General features: G+C 33.2%; 1 protein-coding gene across 3 annotated transcripts in view; it reads right to left on the bottom strand.

Moving 5' to 3' along the window:
* LOC144968794 (testis-expressed protein 11-like) overlaps nucleotides 1–24,159 on the bottom strand; it is a 35,361-nt gene that overhangs the window by 3,606 nt on the left and 7,596 nt on the right. The window contains exons 2-16 of one of the 3 annotated variants that reach the window (XM_078907480.1): nucleotides 22,797–23,003; nucleotides 22,164–22,243; nucleotides 18,764–18,794; nucleotides 16,120–16,169; nucleotides 15,773–15,901; nucleotides 12,879–12,959; nucleotides 12,290–12,430; nucleotides 11,816–11,911; nucleotides 7,514–7,595; nucleotides 6,351–6,432; nucleotides 5,563–5,720; nucleotides 3,297–3,382; nucleotides 2,755–2,895; nucleotides 1,664–1,766; nucleotides 1,222–1,319 (exon numbers count right to left, since the gene is read on the bottom strand). In XM_078907480.1, the coding sequence (XP_078763606.1) occupies nucleotides 1,222–1,319; nucleotides 1,664–1,766; nucleotides 2,755–2,895; nucleotides 3,297–3,382; nucleotides 5,563–5,720; nucleotides 6,351–6,432; nucleotides 7,514–7,595; nucleotides 11,816–11,911; nucleotides 12,290–12,430; nucleotides 12,879–12,959; nucleotides 15,773–15,901; nucleotides 16,120–16,169; nucleotides 18,764–18,794; nucleotides 22,164–22,243; nucleotides 22,797–23,003 (1,565 nt within the window). Of the gene's footprint in view, nucleotides 1–1,221; nucleotides 1,320–1,663; nucleotides 1,767–2,754; nucleotides 2,896–3,296; nucleotides 3,383–5,562; nucleotides 5,721–6,350; nucleotides 6,433–7,513; nucleotides 7,596–11,815; nucleotides 11,912–12,289; nucleotides 12,431–12,878; nucleotides 12,960–15,772; nucleotides 15,902–16,119; nucleotides 16,170–18,763; nucleotides 18,795–20,601; nucleotides 20,735–22,163; nucleotides 22,244–22,796; nucleotides 23,004–24,159 lie in introns of those variants that run through there. The other 2 variants (XM_078907481.1, XM_078907482.1) reach the window with 2 other exon arrangements.

Raw genomic sequence — 24,159 nt, forward strand, 5'->3', positions numbered from 1 at the left:
ATTAGTATTCATATTTTTATTCCTATTGTTAGACAAATTATGCAATTGGGTTTTCTCTCCACTTAATTATTTTTACTCGATTTCAATCAGTGAGAACTAATATTCATTCCCCAAGCCATTACCCAACAAAATTTTAAACTGTGGACCTATTCATTTACCTGAAATATTACATTAACGTTTGCCTTCTGTTAACTGTGAACTCTCAGAATATTTGTTTTGCAGTTTGAGTGCCAAGGGAAATTTCTATTTACCACATCAAGTGAGAATCAATCAAAATATTAAATTAATATAATAATAATGCATCATCAATTAGTCATGGAAGGACTTGACAAGATACCAAACCGGGTGGGTGGGGTGTGAACTGGGATCATTATAGTATTATGTGGGACCTTGAAATTGGAACCTCTCTAATCGGAACCCTGGCAAACTGTGACGAAATCCAAGGAATTGAATTTTCTCACTATATTTTATTCCTTTAATAGGGAAGGTCCCTGGCTTATCAGGACATATTTCTTTGAAACTTGAAATATTGACAAAACCATTTTTTTGAAGCAACAGATAATCTCTCTGCATAATATGCCGTCTGTGTTTTCACACGATTCTTTTCTATTTATAATGCTGTTTGGGATCAATAAATTATAAAACAAAGAGCATGAAAGCTAATTATATCTATTAATCAAATTGCTACAATGTGAAAAACAATCAGCCTTAATTTTGTATCATTAAAATCATCAACCCTGGTTTTTATATGTTTGTTTTACAGAACTAGCCACACGTTTGAACTGTATCAGTGTTAACATAGATTAAGTTGTGCTTACAAGTGTGACAGAAAAGTAAGACATAAGCTGAGGTCAAAGAGGAAACAATCCATCTGAATGTCTAAAGTCTCACCCTGACACAAGCAAAGGATCCACATTAAGAGTGAGTTTTCAAATTATTAATAACACATATCCCCCCCACAAAAAAAAAAAAATTATATATAAAGTTGCAGATGAGGCAGGTTATAAGGTGGTGACCACTCTATTTTCAAACATTTCCCTAGCTTTTATGTCAATCCCGCTCTTCCTTGTTTTCCTAATACTTTCTTTTTCTTGATCAAATTCTTCTTAATACCTTTCTTCTAACTATTCACTAACTTACTAAGTCAGATTGATTATGAGCGTCAATGCCTATATTAATTCTTTTAAAAAATATATAGCAATGATGACTGAAAGGACTTACCTCCATGGCCAAATGGGCCGCCATACAAATAATATTGGCTTCTTGTCCTGTCTGATTTCCAGGAATACAATTTATCAATTGTTTAAGGTTAGACGAAGCTGAGGAGCCAGAGTAAAAACAAAAGGACTATCTTATTACATTAGTTATAGCCCATAGATGTTATCTAATCGTAACTTTTCAGATTATTTTTATGGAATTGTTAGATCCCAAACTGAGCAAACATACCCTAATTATTGTTTTTAAAAGTATCATACGAGCAGCATAAACAGCCTTATTCAAAAGCCCAAGAAGAGCAGTTGGAATAGTTGTGAAAATGTCTACTTTGTTGGGTAGACATTATCTAGTGTCCTTTAAACTACAACATTCCGAGTTCAAAACATGTGTATTTGTGTGTGCATTGGAAATGAATTAAAAGAGCATTTTAATCATTTTTTATACATACCCTGGTCTGCATTATTTGCATCTAATGCAATCTTATAAGCAACGAATAGTGTTTCAGGACATGGGCGATCGCATTGCAAAGCTTTCTCTATGAACTCAAAAGCCTGTGTAGAAAAAACAAAGATGCATGTAACTAAGTTCAAAAAGCCTGTCAAAACTGACCTCTTTTGCAACTTATTTCGTAAATAGTTGTGATTGTAGGTGTGTGTGTGCATGTGTGTGTGTGTGTGCGTATATGTGTGCATGCACACACGTGTGTGTGTGTGTATGTGTGTGTTTGTTTGTGTGAATCATAAAGGAATGAATGAGAAAGTTCTAAAGTGTCTCTGAGCATCAAGGGTGGGTACCGGCACTATATAGATAATTGTTAGATTACATTACATTGCAATAAAATGAAGAGTTGATTAGTTGTAAGTTGTTTGTCACCAAAGAGTACTTTGCGTTCTTCTTGGCAGTGCATAGATTACCATCAAATCTAGAAAATACGTTGAATTGGAAATTTGAGAGGCAGTTAAATGTCCCGTTAAAAATATTTAACATCTATGTGTACAATTACAGCCCACATTCATACTTTTCACTATGCTCGAAGCTCTTTCCAGTACTTAATTTAACATCCTATCAGGCATTGAGCACCAGAATTCTATTTCATGTGGCACAAGTCAGCTGTATAGAGCCCTTTTTGTAATAGCACTTATCATATCCATTCCTTCATGAATAGCATGGTTCTAACCTACAATGACATAGAGTAGAATGATATGTGTAAAAAGCTAGTAGAACCTAGTGCCACAGCAAGAGTTTTTACTGGAATTGTCAGTCATCTTGAAAACAACATGCCCTATCTCTTTCTTAGAAGATAACCATTGGCTCAACATATAATCAAACATTCTATCAAGCCTGTCAAAGGGTTTGGCATGACAGATCCCTGTGGAAAAAAGGTAACTGAAACATTCTGAAGATAGTATTCATACTTAGGACTGGTATTCCATTGACCTCTTCCCCCCTACCCCCTCTCCTGCTTCCCTTCTATGGCTGACCACATCCGCTTTTAAGATAATTATAAGTTACAATACAATCAACAATTCAAGATCATACTCCTTCAAAATTTCCCATGTTGAAATGACAAGTGGCAATATTCCTGTGCAGTTTAGTTAAATTGTTCTCATCTTGGCTTCCAGGAGAATAAAGACTCAGAGAAAAAGTGTACCATAATACCGCATCCTCAAAATTTTCTGTCTGAATAAGTGAAAGGGGGAAATTTATTCATAAAAAGATTTGTTTTATCAAAATAATAAAAAGACAAAATTATTTCAAATACAATAAAAAATTGTTTAAGCAGCATCTTTGAGATACAGTCTGATGCAGACCCATACAAGTATTAATCCGCTTATCAAATTATAAATTACCATGGAAAAATTTTAAAAAAAAATTAAAATCTGATCCAAGCTTATCTGTTCTGACAATCGAGACATAAGTATAATATAGGTCTGGATTATTAAGAAATCTGTTGTTCAGGACAATTGCTTTGTCAATACTTCAATCAAACTCATTCGTGTAAAATTCATTTATGGAAAAAAGACAAAAAGAAAATGACAGGAGAACTAACCTTTCAAATGTTATTTACAGAAAAAATATACCTGAAAAAAATGAGCAGCTTTGTTCCAGAAAAGAATATGAAACTGTTTCTTTGTCACTTGATCTAATCTTTGGCCGGACATATGAGCTATAAGACAAAAAAATAATTTGAGATTAGTTTGTTTTTAAAACAGAGGTTCACATACACAAAAAAACAAACAAACAAAACAAAGAAACAAAATAAATTTAAAAAAGAAAATCCCACAATCCTCCCTCCCTGAATCATGCTTCCAAGTAATACATTTCCTGCAAATGTATTTTCTCGTTCCCGGATATCTAATACTTTCTTTCTCACAAACTCTCTCTCTCTCTCTCTCGTCTCTTAACATGTCCAAACCATCTCAATCTATCTTATTTCATCTTTATTGATACATTCTTCACTTCAGTCAACCTTAGAATCCGTTCATTTCTCACTTTATGCTTTCTTGTCCAACCAAGTTACCCTCTTAACATCCTCATTTCTGCCACCTTAACTTCTTTATCTTTTTTTCTGTGTCATAGTTGCTGTCTCTAATCCATACAATATTGCTGGTCTTACAACATATGTATATATTTTTTTCTTCAACTTTGCAAAAATTTGTTTGTTAATCATCATCCATCGTGGCTTGTACTCTTGAGCACATTGCCGGTCAGCTGTCTCCACATATCACGATCCTCTGCAGTACGCATGAAGTCTGTATGGCTTTTAAAATCACTTTTGGCCATTCTTAGGTTATTTAAATATGTTAATCCCCTTACTTCCTCTAGCTCTCTTTCTTTCGATCATCCCAGATGTTACCAACTTTTCTATTCCACCTCTTCTCCACACATGTCCCAGAAACAGTAACTGTCTCTTTCTGATGGTATCTATCAATATTCTTCCATTTTCCACTTTTGCCAACACTTCCTCGTTTGTTTACTTGTCTGTCCATGATAACCTCAACATTCTTCTATACATTCACATCTCAAATGCCTCTAACCTCCTAGTACATTCTTTGTCAAGCATCCACATTTCACAACAGTATAACATATGTTTCCACTACTTTCATTCTGGTCAACTTCAGGTTGTTAATTTTATGAAACACAAACTTTGTTATTGCTATTCTTTGTTTTATATCCTCTATGTCACATGCGTAATGATAGTGCCTAAATATTTAAATTTCTTTACTTGTTTGATGGACGCTCCTTTACTCAACAAATGAAAGTTCATGTTGTTGTCATTCTTTGATTCCACCATGCATTCGGTTTTCTTAACATTTAGTTTCAGGTCCATCTCTTCACTTTTGCTCCCCAGTATATCTAAAATTTTCTGAAGGTTTTCTGGAGAGTAGGCCATCAGAGTACCATCGTCTGCGTATCTTATGTTATTCATATTCTGCCCCCCAACGACGACGCCTTTCATATCTTCACTTTCTTTGAATATTATTTCACTATATATGTTAAAAATGTCCGGTGATAAGATGCAACCTCGTCTTACTCCCTTCTCGATGTTAAAGAAGTACAATGTTTCATTATCAAGTTTGATACACGCTGTTTGATTCAAGTATAAGTTTTTCACAAATCGAGGTTTTTACTGTCTACATCGATCTTTTCTAAGATTTAGAAGAGTGTTTTGTGTTGTACTGAATCAAAAGCTTTGGAATAATCAATGAAGCATAGATAAAGTGATTTTTGTTTTTTGATTAACAGTTGCATTATTGTTTTCAATGTAAAAATTGCATTTACCCTTTTCTTTAACAAAACCAAACTGCTCGTCACTTATCTCTAGAGAGATCTTCCTCCTCATAAGTATTCTTAATATAATTTTTGTGGCCTGGCTCATTTTGCTGATTGTTCAGTGTTGGTCACAATCAATAGTTCCTTGTTTTTAGGAAATGGTAATGAATACCGACTGTCTTAAAACATTAGCCAGGACATTCTTTTCATAAATGACGTTAAAATGCTTTTGTCAGAATGTCTATTCTCAGATTGTCGAGGGTGTCAATCAATTCTATTGAGAAACTACCTTGGCCTACCGCTTTCCCCCTTTTCATATCTTTGCAAGCAGCAAACTCCAGTTACCTTCATCCAATTATTCCAGCCTACCTGTATACTCTTCTTAACTTCAATCTCATTGCCCCGATAGCATTGTACAGTTCCTCCTACATATTTAAAAAGCATATTTGCAATAATATGTATATGAATATCTAGGCAATTTTATGCTCTGGGAACTAAGTAAATGAATTGTTTTGGATTCTATTCAAAACTAAATATACCATCAAAAACCCCCTTTAAAGAACCATTACAAACCTGACACACATTCCTCAGCAAAGGTTTTTGCCATACTCAAATTATAGGCATCCTCACTCAAAAGCAAATCCAACATGGCTGTGAGAAATATACCCAGTTTAGGACTCATCTGGAACTTTTTTATGATACTGTGTCTCAAATCAAAAGCTGACTGCAGCCTGAAGAAAAAGTATAAATTCACTGTAGAATGTTACTGTCCTAACTGCTGCATTGTACCTTATAACCATAAATTTAAACTGAGACGACTTTGTCAACTCAAATTATTTTTACTACAATATGTGACCCACGACCTCAAAGGGGTATTATGTTGGGGTGGTATCTGTGATTTTAAAAAATAGTATGATATATGAAATTAAAATTTTTCACACTTTACAGCACAATTTGACACCCATCCTCTTCAATCAAAATCCACAAACTTCTCCCAGGTCTCATATTTTTAAAACTATAAATTGAATTTTCATTATCCTTATCACCCGAACATAATACTGTTTGAGGTGGTGAGTTGCATATTAGAAAAGACGTTTTTTTTTCATAATTGAATTCATTCTGAAGAAAAGTCCTGTGATTTGTCTTAATTATTTTATTTTTTACATGAATAAATTTGTTCAGGGTTAAAAACTCCTTTATGTTGTTTTCCTTTGGGATACTAGGATATTATAGTTAAAGTTTGATCGTCACTGCAACACTTTTGTTTTTGCGATATCAAGATGGATTATACAAAATGGCTATTGTAAAACTGGAAAATTTACGAACAAAATTATTAAGAAAGGTAGTTAAATAGTCACCACCTGTGATTAGTTTTTAAAAGCTGAAGTGTGTTGAGACATAAGTCTAAACTACAATCAGGGTGATCCAGTATCATTTTTAAAGCTGTGGATAAAAATAGGAAAAAGGTATGAACAGACTGATTTTAAAAGAAAAGTTATTTTATGATAAATAACATATGAATAAATAGATAGCTGTTCTTTTACTGATATGAAATTAAACATTTAAGCAATAATTTTCATGTAAGGGTCAGCCAAAGAGAGGGGATATTTGGTTAAAACATGTAAATAAGCATCGACTCGCTTTTTTGGCTCTAATGATAAATTGTCCATTAAGCATGTGATAAACCTTGGTGAGTAAAAGCTCACGGCATGTGGAATGATAATAAGTCAAAGCAGAACTTAATATATGCCCCCCCCCCCCACCCCCCCCTGCAAAAAAAAAATTGTATACATTCAAATAGGTTAAGTATAATAATCTGAAAAGGTGTGTTGTGTGAAACATTGACATACAAAGGACAAAGAACAAAAACCCAATCAACCATAAATATCAGTCTTCCTCTACTGAGGTTGAACCTCAGACCTCTTGATTTCTGGTCAAAAGTGTTCTCCTCGCACCACCTGCAGGTTGCCAGATAATCAAAACAACTCAATGCATATGTTCCTCATTAAAATTATCCACATTTCGCTGTCAACTCCTTTTTTAGCATTTAAACAAACATGAACAAATAAAGATGAAGACGAAAGCATGAGCTAACCTCCGTTAATTTTGAAAATATGACAGAAAAGCTAGGGAACAAACACTGAAGTATACTAAAATCTTAAAAGGTGTGTATTATACTATGTCAGGTAAAGAAAGAAAAAAATCAAGAAAAATCCTCATTACATAATTAGCTTTACTACATTAGCGATTAACCTCAGACCTCTGATCTCTAGTCAAACATGCTACCCATTAAATTGGCATTGGTATCACATTACCAAGTATGGCATGCTGCTTGTAGCTAATTAACGCAAGAGATAATATGGTGATACATTTGTATCTTTTATAATATCCTCTGTCTCAATGTTTCGTTGCACACTTTTTAAGGCTATAAAAACAGGATTTTACCCACAAAAATTATTGATAAATGCGAGAAAATTAAGCCAAAATAAACCATAAAATTATAGCAATGTTATTTTTACTATACCTTTTTCAACTTCTTCATCCTTTACCTGACCAATGAGCTGGAGATGCAAACTGATGTACAAACCAGAGGGGTGTGGATTTGCCTGTTAAAAATTTTAAAATCTATGTAAATATATATTAACAGGTGTAGCATCTTGGACAAATCTTTTATTATTTATTTTTTCAATTGTAGGTTTGTTTGTTTGTTTTTGTTTTTAAGGGTTTTACGGCGCTTGCAACACATTAAGGTCATATCAGCGCCAGTAAAAAGGAAGAAAATAGGGAAAAAAATATTCTAGAATTACGATTAAAGCACCCAAGAAAAGGTAAGACAAAGGGGAATTTGTTCAAATAGGGAACAGATGTAGATTCCAAGAGCACACTATCAAAGTACTTAGTTTGAGATCATCTAAAAGTCTCATCCAGAAACAAGCACAGATCCCCACTAAGAGGAATATACTCAAATGTTTACAAATCATAATATAATATAATATGTAAACAAAACATAATACAATGCATAAGAGAGAGATGATTTACAAGGAAAAAACATTTGACTGCTTCCCTCTCAGTCAGGGTATCCGGCCAGAGCCAGGACAAAACCAAGTAATCTCATTCCAAGACAAAGACAGAAAGCTAGTTGGAAAACAGATATAGGGGGATAGAAGACACAGTAAGTACCTCCCTGCCCACTATGGGAGGTCAGGAACCCTGCCCAGAATTGTAGGTTTATAGAAGGATCAACTAAAATCATGTGTAAACTTTCGAAGTAAAGAAAATCTTTAAAAAGCATTCAACTTTTTCTGTCCAGACATCATTTATTATCATTCTCAGCTGGAAAGTGGTTACAACAATGTGACTTTGGATTCACTGAAATCAAAGAGTACTGAAATCCAAGTTTTATCTTTGTTATTATTTTCTTGGTGAAAATGGTAAGACAGGATGTCAGGTTGGAACAAAACTGAACCAAATGTGTAAATGTTGATATATACTCTTATTCATTTGTACTATATTTATAGGTAAGCAAACAACACGATCAATTAAGATTCAAAATACATTCAGCCTTATCAATACGAGGAATGCACAATGGGATCATGGGAGCAATCTTGCCTAATATCAAAACAACTTCTTATACATGTAATGAGTGCATACAAACACCCAAAGTAAATAAATTAGTCTAAAACGTGCATTGCCTAACAAATGCAATGGTTCCAGTTGCCATATTGAATTCTTGCTTATGTTTGAATTTGCCTGTTAACAGAGACTAAGGAAGAAGTCGGGTTTAAGATGAGCAGTAAACAGAAAATAAGTGGTACAGAAAAGTACCAGAGTGATATAATTAATAAAATGTCTGGTACTTCAAATATTGGACCAGGTTCAAGTATTAAAATGTCATATCAACTACATCATTTTAATGAATGGCCTTATTCTCCTTCTTTGTCAGCTGGTGGTAGCCCCGAGTGATGGAGGATCAGTCCAGTTGACAGCTACATATGGTGAACAGAACAAAAACAATAATCATAAACCGTGGCTCCAAATCAAAAAAAAAAAAGAAAGAAAAAAAGAAAAGAAAAAAAATTCTTTTAAACAATGTCATGCTTTCCGCTCCTGTTAAACCATGTTACAGGCTATTCCTTAATCTAAGTGCTGATGGAAAGTGGGAATAAAGATATGCATCTGTTCTATGGGGTAAAATGGATATTTTCTAGCTATGACCTTGTGTTGTTTGTAATGCTAGTCTAAATGAATTGAGAAAAGCGATTGCAAGTTTATTGTTTTTAATTTTGTGTTTATAGTTGTGCCCTTGTCCGTAATAATTCCAAACCAAGATTTCTTAATAGACGTCTCTCCTGTGATACATCTAGCTGCTCTCTCTCTCTCTCTCTCTCTCTCTCTCTGTTGAGTATTTCTGAGTGCATTGATGTCTTTATGATTATGAGGGTCCTTTTCAACACTACTACACTCTAAAAAGATGGCCTCAGCAGATGTTTTTTAGCAGTATTTTATAATGGCTCTGGTGCTAATCCTCCTCCTCCTCCTCCTCCACCACCACCACCACCACACAAGTTCATTCATTCGACCACAAAATCAACAGACACACACATATTATCTTGTTCAAATTTCACATAAAATCACAATGAGCAGAATGAAAAAGAATGGTTCTTAGATGCTGTTTGAAGACTGGCAAACTTTCACACTGTCAGATTTTTGGTGGTAGAGAATTCAATACGATTGGAGCTGAAAATGCAAAACCATGCTCAGCAAACTTTGTTCTTGGGATTCTTTTCTCCATTAGCAAAGAGGTAGCAGATCGCAGAGTCGAAATCGAGATTGGTTTATATTCTCTTAAAAGGTCTTCAATGTCTTCAGGTGATGTATGATGTTTTTGGTAAGCCGTACAGCAGAGAATTACAATAATCAAAGCGACTGGTAACAAGTGCATGGATGAGTGTTTTGCATGTTTTGTCATCAATTAGATTTCATATTCTGCATATCAATTGGAGAGCTCTATGAACTCCTGATAGCACTTTCTTATGTGTGCGTGCATGTCTAGGTGCGTGTCAAAATAGAAATCAAGGTTTCGAGCCACATTAGAATTTTTAAAAATCAGACGTTTGATTCCAAAACTAATTCATGTTTTGTCTAGTCTTTGCATTATTAGAGACAATAAACATTCATTTCCTGGTTCAACACATTTTAACAACATTTCTAATGATCCTAAAAATAATGGGTTGACCATCAGTTATGTTCTCTTCATTTGTTTATTTGTAATGTATTTAAAAGATATGGAGATAAGTTGATTAAACAATTTAACACTCCTAAAGAACAACATAATGCAATACACATGTGTGTAGGTTTTACTTTAATATTATAAATGGAAACAAAGCCACTGTCACCACACCAAACACCATCGCGACTACAACCAACAACAACAACAGTGGCGCAAAAGATAATACAATCAATAAATATGGTAGAAAAAAAGCAATCCTCTCTCTCTCTCTCTCTCTCCCCCCCCCCTCTCTCTCTCTCTCTCTCTCTCTCTCTCTCTCTCTCTCTCTCTCTCTCTCTCTCTCTCACACATATACATAGTGACACACTCAGAGAAATGCATCACAATCCAACAAAAATCCACAAATGGATTTCTCAATATCACTACACCTAATTCCTAATTTATATCACAGACAAGAATGATATAAATTCAACAGTTGGCACTCTACAAATAGTATTCCACGAAAGCAAGTTTTACTGGGGAGAGTAAGGAGGGGGGGGGGGGCGGGGGTTGAGGGAAGAAGAGAAATGTACTCAATCATAGCTAAAATAGAGAGAATAACAGGACACCTCCAAGCCATTTTGAGATATTCAGACATTATTCTAAATATTCACATTGTACACATTGTACAAGTTGTGCCACTACTGAAATAAAACATTCCCATATCAATCAACGGAGTCGTAAATGAAACAAACTCATTCATTTTATATCTCTTTAATCAGTAACAGATGTGTAAGCAAAAACTATTGTACGGCTATTTACATCCCTGTACCACAATTAATAATAGCACTATCATTTATATGAAAAACATACAGTAAAACTTCTTCATTCATTTACCGTATTTGTGGGAACTTGTAATGAGAAGAGTGTTCATGGCCAGTGGGGAGTCCAGGTAAAGATTATGACATTGTTTACATTGTGTAACTGGTCCAAATTCATCACCCACGATAGTCTCAGACATCTCATAGACTGCTGGATATTCCCAGTGAAATTTGATACCCCACCCCTACACTTGTTACTTGTTTGTTGACCTGGATTAACATTAGTGCAACAGAAAGTAGACAGTCTACACTATATACTAGAGTGAATAATAATAAACTTCAACATCCTATTGTTGTTCTAGGGATTCAAGAAACTTATGATTTACAAGACAAATGTTTTGAAAATATGGGTCTACTTTGCTGTCTTCCTGAGAATGAATTAAACTGATGGTATATATGATGTTTAGTCCACTGCATGAAGGAAATTTCAATCTATACAATGAGTGATATAGTTTTAGATTTAAGATAGTTGTCACTTGGCAATGCCATTATTTATCAGACCAATTAGACTACTCACTTCACTGACTGGAGGCATGTGCCATACCAGAGTACAGGTAAAGAGATGGAGAGTAGTGACCTCTTGATCTAGTGTCTCAACTAAGTGACCTGCTGGTAAACAACAGTGAGCCACTCAAAGCGAGACATGAACCCAGGACCAACCGGTCCAAAGGCGAATGAATATCACATTACCACAAAGCCGCACTGAGATGGATATTTAATAAAAATATATACTTACTGCATTAGCAAGGGATATAGCATTTGAGGCTTTATCTTGCCAGCCATCCTCCTTTGACTCCATGTAGCAATTTGCAAGAAGACGTAAGGTTCGAGACTGGTATGTATAAATTACACAAGTAAAATTATTTTTAATATATTTATATCCAATTTGCATGTGATAAAGCAATAAAAAATTATCAAATATGTACTTCTTTGATAATAGACAATGCCATGGAATAGACTGTTTAAAAGTGAAATAAATAAATTATGAAAAACGAGCAGCCCGGAACAACGTATATTAATAACATCATACTTAAACTTTCATTGGACCAAAAAAAAAAAAAAAGGTGGAGAAATGAAGAGGGAAATAAATCACAAAATAAAAGAGAAAACAAAAGCACATTACTGTACTTAATGAACATTTGCAGTTTTGCAAAGCATCTCAAAAATCTATGATGCTTAAAATATTTTGAATGACTTGTTAGTTTCCTACCTGTGTTTGGTGACTAACAGTGTGCAATCCTTCTTTGCCTATTTTGTAACTGTTTCGTAGCCAAATGATAGCTTGATCATGACAGGAAGAATAGAAACAATCAACTCCAAAGTTGTAACACAAATTACTGACATAGGGAGCCTGAAATGGTATTAATTTGATATTATTATTACTGAGGTGAATTTTTCTTTGCAATACAAAAGCATCTTGTTTTGAGATGTGGGGAAATATGTAACTGAAGCGAAAACACGACTGTGAATTATAATTAAATAATTGGATAAATGAGCATTTGTTAAATTGAGATAGAATTCATTATTCCATGAGATTATAAAAATAGAACATTTTGAAAATCATCACATTATATATATATATATAAAAGAGAGAGAGAGAGAGAGAGAGAGAGAGAGAGAGAGAGAGAGAGAGAGAGAGAGAGAGAGAGAGAGAGAGAGAGAGAGAGAGAGAGAGAGAGAGAGAGAGAGGAGAGAGAGATGGAGAGATGGAGAGGAGAGGAGAGAAAGATTGTGTGTGGGTTTGGGTGTGGGTGTTGGGGGGGGGGGGGGTAGAGGAAATTGAGTAATGGGGTCCTTACTTGCTCCGGAATATTAGGTAATATTTCTTGTGCTTTTTTTAACATGTTGAAAGCTTCTTCTTTTTCTTCTTTTGAAAATTTCTGGGAAGATCATTGTTAGAGAAATGTAAAACGTATGACTCTGCATTTGAAAAATAATTATACAATGTAATTTAATCATAAGCATGAGGTATATCTGATCCTCGAGTTTCATACACAGAAAGAATAAAACATAATCTAAAACTGAACAGCCATGTTTGAGATGTTCTTAAATTCATAACATTATTCAGAAGTTGATACAAGTAATTTTTTTTCTCTAAAGTCTGTTTTGAACTCCTTTTATGATTATAAAATAAAATTTCAATCAAGCTAAATCAATGAATAATTTATATTTTAAATATACAATTTAGATTGTCATGCAAAACAGAAAAAAATGTAACAGCTGAAACATTTTTTTAATATGGAACATAAAACGAAACAAGGCTGTATACAGGCCTGTAAATAGCTGGTAAAAAAATTGTCGAACTTTTTGAACATAAGAAAATAGACCAAATGGACAAAAATATGGATTAACAAAAAAACCCCACAGATCTGACAGATCAATTGACTAGTCAAATCATGTCATTTTTTCCCTAAATTTATTTATAATAAAATAATCAGACCCTTTTGTGCGACAAAAGAAATCACAATTATTTGAGAGAGTACATGCATTGTTGGTCTCAGGTCTGAGTTAACTGTAAAATGAAAGGAAGAGAATAATTCCTACTTTTTTAAATGATGTGTCATGCTTGACACAAAAAGCTGTTGCAACTTCGCTCCTGTTTGTGTTAAATTTTTTAAGTTGATTATTTTGTTTACTTGGATTAATTCTTATACCAGAAAAAGGTGATGAAGAAAAAGAAGAATAAGAAGAAGAAGAAGAAGAAGAAGAAGAAGAAGAAGAAGAAGAAGAAGAAGAAGAAGAAGAAGAAGAAGAAGAAGAAGAAGAAGAAGAAGAAGAAGCGGAAGAGGAGGAGGAAGAGGTGCAGTCGTGTGTGAATGAAGAAAAAAAAAGAAGAAGCAATCACAGATGCAAAGAAAGAAAACTTCCGCTATGAGCATTCATTCACCTTTTCATCCACAGAAAAATATTTATGTAGCATTCATTATTTCATCTCACTTTCGACTGGATACTAAGAAAGCGTTGGAATGGAGATTGTCAACCGGAAAATTTGTGTGTGTTGGTAGCAAAATAGAGAGAAACGCCCATGTACGACACGCTGTGTGTGTTAGTTGATTACAGAGGCCGTGTGTTTAACAACTCTTGTGGTGAGACAGCAAGGAATGGGTAATCTACACTAGCTGGTACATGCGGGAAGCATTGGCAGCAAATACGTGCAGGAGATGCCACGTCCTGCAGAGTGACGGGTGGTGATAATTGACAAGACTAAATTATAGAAGGATGAAATTGACATCACTCAGCTTCTTGTTTTTGATTTTGGTCAGCCATTTTTATAAGTAGTTCTCACTTAATTCTATCAGTCAGACTATTAATGCTCAAGGGTACAATAGTTTTGAGCATTGGTACGTTATATCTGGCTGGTGGAGTTATGCGCACAGCATTAATAGCTAACTGGTTTGTTTTTCTTCTTTGTTTGTTTTGTCTTTTGATGCAACAGATTTTTTCCCCTTTCTTTTTTTCTTTTTTCTTTTTTTTTTTTTTTTTTAACGTAGGCACTTCACAGACTTTATTGAGCAAAGTTGTACTGTTGGAAATCCGAAAATTGTCGGGAAGATTTACAGGCCTGCATATTCTAGCCAAAAAGTTGCATTCATGTTTCATAGGCCTTACATATCCAGACAATTTATCATTATTATACATCACATGACAAATCATGAGGACACTGGTAGATGAACTTTATTTAGATCAAAAGGTTAGCAAATAATCCTCAGGAAAAATGTAAATTCTTGCATCGAAAACAACCACATACCTCTTATGCAGATGGGTGTCAGGAATGAATCAGTTGTCTACAAATTATCTGGCCTCTACAGTTATTTGCAAACCATTTATATTCAAAAAATGATTTATATCAATAGAAGAATATCTGGAAGATGTCTTAGTATCACTTCATTTGTGGTTAAATTTAGTTCAGTATCACTCTTGAATTTGCTTATATCCATTCGGTGGAATCATTCTTTGCCTCAATTCACCTTTCTCCAGTTTAGATAGCGTAGTAAAAATAATGGCAAAGATATTTTTAAAAAAAACGTCTTACAGTGTTTTATTTAGATAAAGCTTCTGTGTTCTTTTGATGAAATGTCTGTACTTTTTACTTTGGAGATGAGGATAGCGACTTTGTTATATTAATATAAGAGTTTAGAGAAGCGCTTGTGGTCGAAGTATGAATAAGTGAAAGGATCACTTTTCTTTCCAATTCAATTTTTTAAAAACTTGTTATACTTGCAAATTTTATGGTCAACTTTTGTCTTGTTTCAAATTGCATTCAAGTTCCTTTTAATTTGACACCAAGTAAATTCTATTTTATAAATTTAGTTTGATTATAGTGATCTTTTTCTAACAGCCCCTTAACAGTCATCTGTCCAAAAACTTAATTGCAACAGAACCAGTAATATGATTACATTAGGAAAGAATTTATGGAGAATCAGATCAGAGAGATCACTATCAAAATAACATTGACTTCAAAGAGGTTGATGAACTGGATAGATGCAAACAAAGGACTTTACAATACCCGAAGCAATAATTCGTACAAAAAATAAAGCTTTCAACAAAATCCCAAGTTGCACATAAAAACCAAAATGATAGCTTCCTATACAACTGTCGGTTAGAGGAATAAAAAATATTATGACTCGTTGTGTTAAAAAATGAATTATGTTTTAAGTCAAATTTTTGTGAGGGATAGAAAAAATATACAAACCAATTCAGCCTCTAGACAAAAGATGTACAACATATTTGATTCAACTTCTCTCTTGTTTCTACAATTTAAAGATGCATTCTGACCATGATTTCCTCTCTCAATAACAATGTGTTGGAGGCGCTGAACTGTCTGAGGGTAGGTTAAGATCAATTTACAATTACTAAGCATCAATCCATTAATTATTTTGTAAATATACTACTTTATATTTTATAAATTTATGACTTTAAAAAAATAGGACATGTCACTTTAAGATTTAAATACGAATTAAATATATTTCTACAAAGCAGAAAATACTTCAGATACAATCACTACTGTACATCATAACAAATTTAATTTTAAATTTATACCTGGTTCAATATGTCTAACACTTGTTCAGCTGAAGTCAGTTCTTTAATATCTGTGAAAAGTTTTGTGAACATTTAAGACAACATTTTCAATACTATATGAAAAAAGAAACGACTTGAAAGAAAGAAAAATAATCTATACTCTACTTGACACGATTTTGGCGTCAGCGGGAGTTTCTTTCTCAAAATGTTGGTCTTTTAAAACTGATGGCAATTGCTTTATAATTGAGCTAGGAATATATCTCTAGCAGAATTTCAAAGTGCACTTCTTCTTCTTTCAACAAATATCATATTAGTTTGATTCGTGTTGCTGGAAAAAAAGGTTAAATTGATTCGCTTTAGACACCTTTCATAGGAAATTACTTTGTTTTGATAGCCAATAAATTATATACCCTGGTACTCTCCATGAGGCTGAACTCCCCAAAGGATTGGATGTATTCACAAATGGTACCAAAATAACAGTGAAAGAAAAATCTTTCTTTTGGCATAACTTTAAAATGTCTTTGTGGGAGTTAACTTTTTAAAAATCATTAAAAAAAAAAAATCCAAGATAAAAACATCTTTTTATTAAGGAAAAAAAAAAGGAGCATTTATATAGGGCAATATCCACTAAAGCGCTTGACCAACAGCAACATGTAACATATAGATAGAGATATGACACTTGTAAGGCGATATTAATTTTTTACCGAGAAAGAGAAAGCTGTTAATGGCTAGGAACTCATTTTACACCTGAGTACAGTGAAAGAATGTGAGTAAAGAGCCTTTTCCAAGGACTTAATTATGTGCTGAGCAAGGCTCAAACCCTCACTTTTTTTCTGCTATCAAATTTGAATCAGTGATAATTTGGTGAAGATGCTAATTTTGATTTTATTCAATAGCACTTATTCTTGGCTTGTTTGATGTCTTATTTAAGTATATTTGGATTTATTTGAATTTTTTATGAATTAAAAAAAAATTGTTATTGTTTGTAATTTTTAGGTCATATTCGAATATTGCGCAAATTAAATTATTTTTTATAAAGCATTTTTAATGAAATCATTTCTAATAGTTTAACCCTCTCCTTACCACCCATAGGAAAATCGTCACATTCGTTACGATGCAGCCAACAATTTTCTTATTCTAATTTCATTTTGTTAGAATTATAGCTATAAAAAATCGACATTGTGTTGCAGAGCTCATTTATTCTGAACAAAATATAGAATATACTCCTTGCTAATCTGTTTGAAAAAATATTTTTTTTTGTGTTGGGCGAGTATGAAGTTTAGGGTAAAATTCTAAAATAGCTGGTAAGGAGAGAGTTAATACCGTCACGGTCTTGAAAAAAATTGGGTGATTTGACTGTGTCTTGTAGTGTAAGTCCAATAAATTTGAGTTGTTTGGGATTATAATTTATGCTATTTGAAAATGGGGTATTGGCCTATTTGAAATACACAACCAAAAAAGTTGCATAACTTTAAACTAATTGCCCTATCAGGTTGAATGCAATATTAAAGTCTTTGAATTATATGTACTTTCCATAATAGGCAACATATTTGCTGTATAAACGATTTGAAAAATCAATTTGGAGTAAGTAAAATTAAATATAATATAACGAGGGAGAAGAGCAATCGTTCAACCTTGAATACAAGAAACTTGAGTTTTCTGATGTAAGACTTGGAATTTGGCATTATATAAACATCCATTGTTTTAATGTTTGAAGAGTCACTTTATTGTTCATGTTAGCAACTATATCACAATCATCATTATCAGAATCTTCAACATCATCAATAATCATTCATATCTACCCAAGTATGAGGTACAACTTTTTGACAACGATGTACATAGAGTCGGCCTCCATCTTAACTGTAAACTACATAAATTCAAAGTGACTTGAAATCAGTAAAATAATTAAGGGACATCAATCAAATCTTAGATATGGTGATTTGCAATGATCAGGTTTAATTACTTGTTGTCCGTGCTTCTATATAAATATGGTATAGTCTGCTTTAATTAAATACAACTGAAATAGGCGTATAGTATCACATAAACATTATTTACCAGCATCATTTATTCATTCTGTCTGAATGCTTACGAATTTTAAACAAGAAATATTAGCTTTGTTAGTATATAGTTTACATGTTTTTAAAATTTTTAATTGTCTCTTTTTTCTGAATATTCTCATGTTTCATTTAACTTCAACATTAAGAGTAAATTTTATTATTATTATTATTATTATTATTATTATTATTATTATTATTATTATTATTATCATTATTATTATTATTATCATTATTAATTAGTACTACAACTACTACCAAAACAACACCTACTACTATGTAAAGCGTCGCAGAGCACGAATAATGTGGATGTTTAGGCGCTATATAAATAAATAATTTATTTTTATTTTTATTATTACTATCATCATCATTATTATTATTATTATTATTATTATTATTATTATCATTGTTATTTTCATCATTATAACGCATAAAAATAATTCATATTATCCTTGATGGTGGGTAGTCACAACCAGACTTCAAACAACATAAAATGTTGGAAACGTATTTTCTTTGATTCACAGTCCTGAGCCAGGGTTTTAACATAACAGATAAACTGCTTCATACATAAATTTCACATCAAACTGATGCCTTCAATGACAAGTACATACCAAGCCAGCTCCTTGCCACCTTGAGTCCCATCTGAAAAGACATAAAATAAAAATGTAGCCGGTTGCAAATACACTATTCATCCTGCTGGGAACTTACAAACAGTAGAGCTGTCCCATGAAAGTGGTAGATTAACAACAACGTAACAAAAAAGAAGATGATGACGATGACGATGATGATGGTGATGATAATAATAATAATAATAATAATAATAATAATAATAATAATAATAATAATAATAATAATAATAATAATAATAATAATAATAATAATAATAATTATAACAACACCAATAATAATAAGGATAAAGTCACAGAGCACTCAATGTAAGTTAACATCAAAGGTTCTCTTTCTAAATCTTTCAAGTTGAACTTTGGTATTACCTAAGGGATAATTATTAGGGCCAACCCTATTCACACTCTACACTTCTCTGCTTGTAGATATCATCTGAAATCATGATTTGGAGTTTCACTTATATTATGCTGACAACACGCAATTATATGTCTGTGTCAACAGAGAACATCCCATGTCATTGAAGGCCTGTTCATGATGTTCAGGAGTGGATGACTTTTAATAAGCTTAATTTAAATGATTATAAGACTAAACTTGTTTTCAATAAGAAGCAAGCTAAAGTACTTGTCAAAGAGATGAACATCAGATCAAGTATAATTAACAATTTTTAAAATGTGAGAAATCTAGATTTTTAATCAAAACCTAACGTTGAATTATGAACGTTTCAAAATTATACCAAGTTGTTAATTATTATATAAAATGTATTCGCAAAATTAGAGAACTCATGGATGAAAAATGTACAAGACTGGTAGTACATACAGTTGTAACTAGCAGAATTGATTACTCTTTGGTCTTCCAAAGCCAGCTTTGATGAAAATTCCAAAATTCCAAAATAAAGCTGCAATAACCATAACTGGGACAAACATTAGAGAAAATATTACCCCTGTTTTGAAATAGCTGCAATGGTTGAGTTCATTCAAGAAAGTCAGTATAATTATCAAATATACTAATGGCTTACAACAAGAGATGAAGTGAGTAGAAAAGTGCCAGAAGACAATAGAGAATAAAAAAATTTTCGCGGCGTTGATGGGGGTTTGAACCTTATTGGTACGACAACTCCGCCTGGCCGGTGAGAGCGTGACTCTACCGTCCACGATCCAAAATAAAATTGTATCAAACTCAGGTCATTCATTACTAGAGCTCTCTCTCTCTCACCAACTACTGGAGATCGCGGGTCCAACACACACAACCTCCGCCAAGTTAGTTGGCCAGCAATTAAGCTTAATAGCCAATATTCTCAACACAAACATATAACATAGAAACAATTGAGACATTGAGTATGCTCCGGTATAGATAGAATGCGCTTGGCCAATGAGTTCACAACATTGCCATCCGGAAGTATAACGGACCAACACACAAACTCTGTGTAACCATGAACTTTTATAGTCTGATTAATACAGTTTAGTGAGAACAACTCACAAACGCGGATGGCAAAAACAATAACAAAGGCCTGAGTGACGTCATCTGCATACTATCTATATGGGATGAATTTCTAATTCAGAAAAGTGAGTGGAGCAGGCACTTGTGTTGGTAACAACATAAGATGAAGTGAGTAGAAAAGTGCCAGAAGACAATAGAGAATTTAAAAATTTTGCGGCGGTGATGGGGGTTTGAACCCGCGACCCTATTGGTACGTTGTCGTACCAATAAGGTCGCAGGTTCAAACCCCCATCACCGCCGTGAAAAATTTTCATTAATGGCTTAGTACCACAATACCCATTGTCATTGATATCAGAGAACAGACCAACTCAAGCTCTCAATTACTCACATCACACCACTTTAGAAAGAAAAATGTCTAAAGCAAAATTCTCGGAATGTGCATTTAATCTGCAGAACCATCATGCTGGAATTCTCTCTTGGTCTTTACCAGAAATGCTCATTCTATTGAGTGCTCCAAGTCTAGACTGAAGACAAAATATTTTAGATTAATTTTTCCTTAATATTTCAAAACTACAATCTTCATATTCCATTGGTACCAGCATAACTTAAAAGATAATCTAAAATTGTAACACTTAATTTTTAAAAAACTGTAACATTTAATTTTCTTAAAATTCTCTTGTAAACTGTCTTGTAAAATGTCAATGAACATGTCCAGTGGAGATTGATGCTCAAAAATTTGTATTTATCTTTAAAATATTTTTTAGACATTCTTTGATTATCACATAACCTTAGCTCCATTAGTTCATGGATTATCATCCTCCTCCTCCTCCTCCTCCTCCTCCTCCTCATCATCATCATCATTATTATTATTATTATTATTATTATTATTATTATTATTATTATTATTATTATCATTATTATTATTATTATTATTATTATTATTATTATTATTATTATTATTATTACTATTACTATTATTAAAATTATTATCATTATTCAATTCAAGCATAGCTGTTAATTCAATGAATGGTGCCTGTTCAATGAACGTGATGATAAGTCGATAAACTCTAAATTTATGATTCAAATGTTGAATAAAATTTGAACTCAATTTCTACTGTTTTAATAAACAACACAAGAGAACTCCATGGAGTTTATTATTTGGCACATAGACATATTTTCTGCATTTATTATCCTCTATACTTCGCTTACTTCTTGTAGAATTATTTCCTAATGTTATGAGCGGAAAATGGTTTATATAATTTTAAGAAATTGACTGTATTCAAAATAATGAGAGGAACCACTACCTGGTATCAATTCAATGAAAGTACTCCCACCTCATTGTCATACTTGCTAACCGGGAGGTTGACACACAATTGAATCGACGTGCTAAAAATGATGGCGTCTGTTTTCAATAGGATTTGACAAAACAAATTTTATTTTTCTATAAAATCATCATGATGTCTAACCAATATCATAATACACGCAAACCACCTTCATGTCAATTGTAAACATCATGCACAATTTGGCGACTTTTGGTCTAGTGGTTTCAGGGCCTTAGTGTTACAAAAAATTCAATTTGCCAAATATATAATAAGAATAATATCATTTTATCCAGATTTACCAAATTTCGAGGTCCCAAAGTAAAAATAATATCAACAACAGCAATATAAGGAAATATACACAAAAACTTTTTTTTAAATTGGTTTCTGCATATACTGACTATTAATGAGTTCATTATCATGCAAAACATATTTTCTTGGGCGTTTTACTAACATATCTTGTTGAGATTATATATTCAAACTATAACAATTATCAGAATAAATTACTCAGGACTGATATGTTGCTGGGATGTGCCAAGAAAAAAAAAAGCAAATTAAATTGAACTTGCTTAAAGTAACAATTTGGACTTGAGCATTTAACAACATGTTTATTAAAGACAGAGAGGCTAACCTTTAGCTGAATCTTCAGGCTCACTTCATCATTACTTGAATCATTTATAGCACTGACCATTTGAAAGGCTATCTGGCGTACTGCATAGTTCATAAAAATAAAAACAACAGATGAATGAGTTGACAATGGATACAAATAATATAAAGAAAAGTGGTCTCTGAGATAATATCAAAGCACTCAACAAAAATAATCCCAAAAAAGGAAGCTTGAGATGACTCATTGTAAAAGATATATTCTGTGTTCTCATGGTTTGTTTTCTAGCATGGTGGTATTCACTAAGTTTCACATGAGAAATTACAAAAAACAATTAAATTATGTGAAATGAAATACAAATTTGCCAAAGATATGGACCAAAAAAATATCCGAACCAGACAAAAAGCAAGACATCATTGGCAAATTATATTTAACTACAAAGGAAAAACTCAAAGAAAATACGAGATTATCATCTAATGGTATTTGTGAATGGGACCAATGACAGAGTGGGACAGAATAATTCCTGGCACACAGAAAAGGACCCCCCCCCCTTCTCTCTCTCTCTCTCTCTCTCTCTCTCTCTCTCTCTCTCTCTCTCTCTCTCTCTCTCTCTCTCTCTCTCTCTCTCTCTCTCTCTCAAAATAAAGGATCTGGGCTCACATTTGGTAATTGATACATTATCCAATGTCCCTTTGGTTTTTAAAATAACAGTCTTATTCCAAAGTTGAATGGACAGTTGATCAAGCTGGTTCCAATCCAAGCCAAAACTGTGTGTTAATCGTTCCGACAAGGAGGTGGCAGTATCGAGGACACTAGACCAAGTTGGTGAGGTCTCTGCTCCATTGGAACACAATTGATTAATCAATGCTGGAAGGAAAGAAAAATATTTCAAATCACCTTGACATAGAATGACTTGAAGATTTTCAGGCAATTCCATGAAAATGTTAACCGAAGGGGCGTTTTACAAAATGTTGAGAACATATTAAAATTTGGTACCAATTTGTTGGAAAATCATTCAGGATTATGAATATAAGGATGTATTATGCATATTTGTGATATATGATGCTAATTGCGTATTTATGTAAGTTTATATCCTATTTGAGGACTAAAAAGAATATTTTCTCAATATTACAAATTTTGTAACTTCTAAAAAATTATTGCCACGTTTGCGGATGTTTGTTGATATTAATACAATTATAAGTATCAGGAACCTAAAAAAACATTAACATTAAAGATTTTAATGAAATATTGTTCTCATCAGTCGCTTAAATGACCTTGGAAAATTGTACAGTCAGTCCGTTACAACTTAAACAGTACTTTTTCATCTACATAAGATGTGATTGTTGCTCACTATTTCAGATTTTCTGTTCTTACATGATGAATGGCTTGAGCAGTGTAATATAATTGTTCAAGAAATTTACTATTTAAGGCATTATTGTTGGGTAATGGGATGACATTTTTACAGTAATGGACTGACAGTATCAGTTGTTTTTTTAGTCTCAAGAGTAACACCTTCTTCAATGTGTTTCAACTGATCAGGCAGCCATTTTATATACTTTTGGTTCATAAAATTTCCCTGGTCTTCAACTTCAGGCTAAATAATAATTGTCATGAAAAAAAAATTAACATTTTTTGATTTTATGGCAAATAAAACACGCTGTTTACAGTCAACAGCTTCGAAGTTACTTCCGCCATTCCACGTCACGCTGGGACATGCTACGAGTAAAGTTAGGAAACTAAAGAATGGGGTCTCTCAAGGATCTGTTCTGGTGCCAATGCTGTTTAATGTCTACATGAGCGACATGCCGAACACTTCCTCCCTGAGGCTGGGATACGCGGACAACTGGACACTCGTCACTCAAAGTAAAGTGTGGGCCCTTCCTGAGAGTGTACTCAGCGAGGACGTCACCAGACTCAAAGTCAACCTTGACAAGTGGTATCTGATGATGAACACTTTGAAAACCGTGGCCACTGCATTTCACCTATGCAGTGGCTGGCACACCCATAAACTGAACGTACTCGT

Source organism: Berghia stephanieae, chromosome 3 (assembly GCF_034508935.2).
Source record: "Berghia stephanieae isolate SIO BIC M18660-M18661 chromosome 3, UCSD_Bste_1.3, whole genome shotgun sequence".
NCBI lineage: Eukaryota > Metazoa > Mollusca > Gastropoda > Nudibranchia > Aeolidiidae > Berghia > Berghia stephanieae.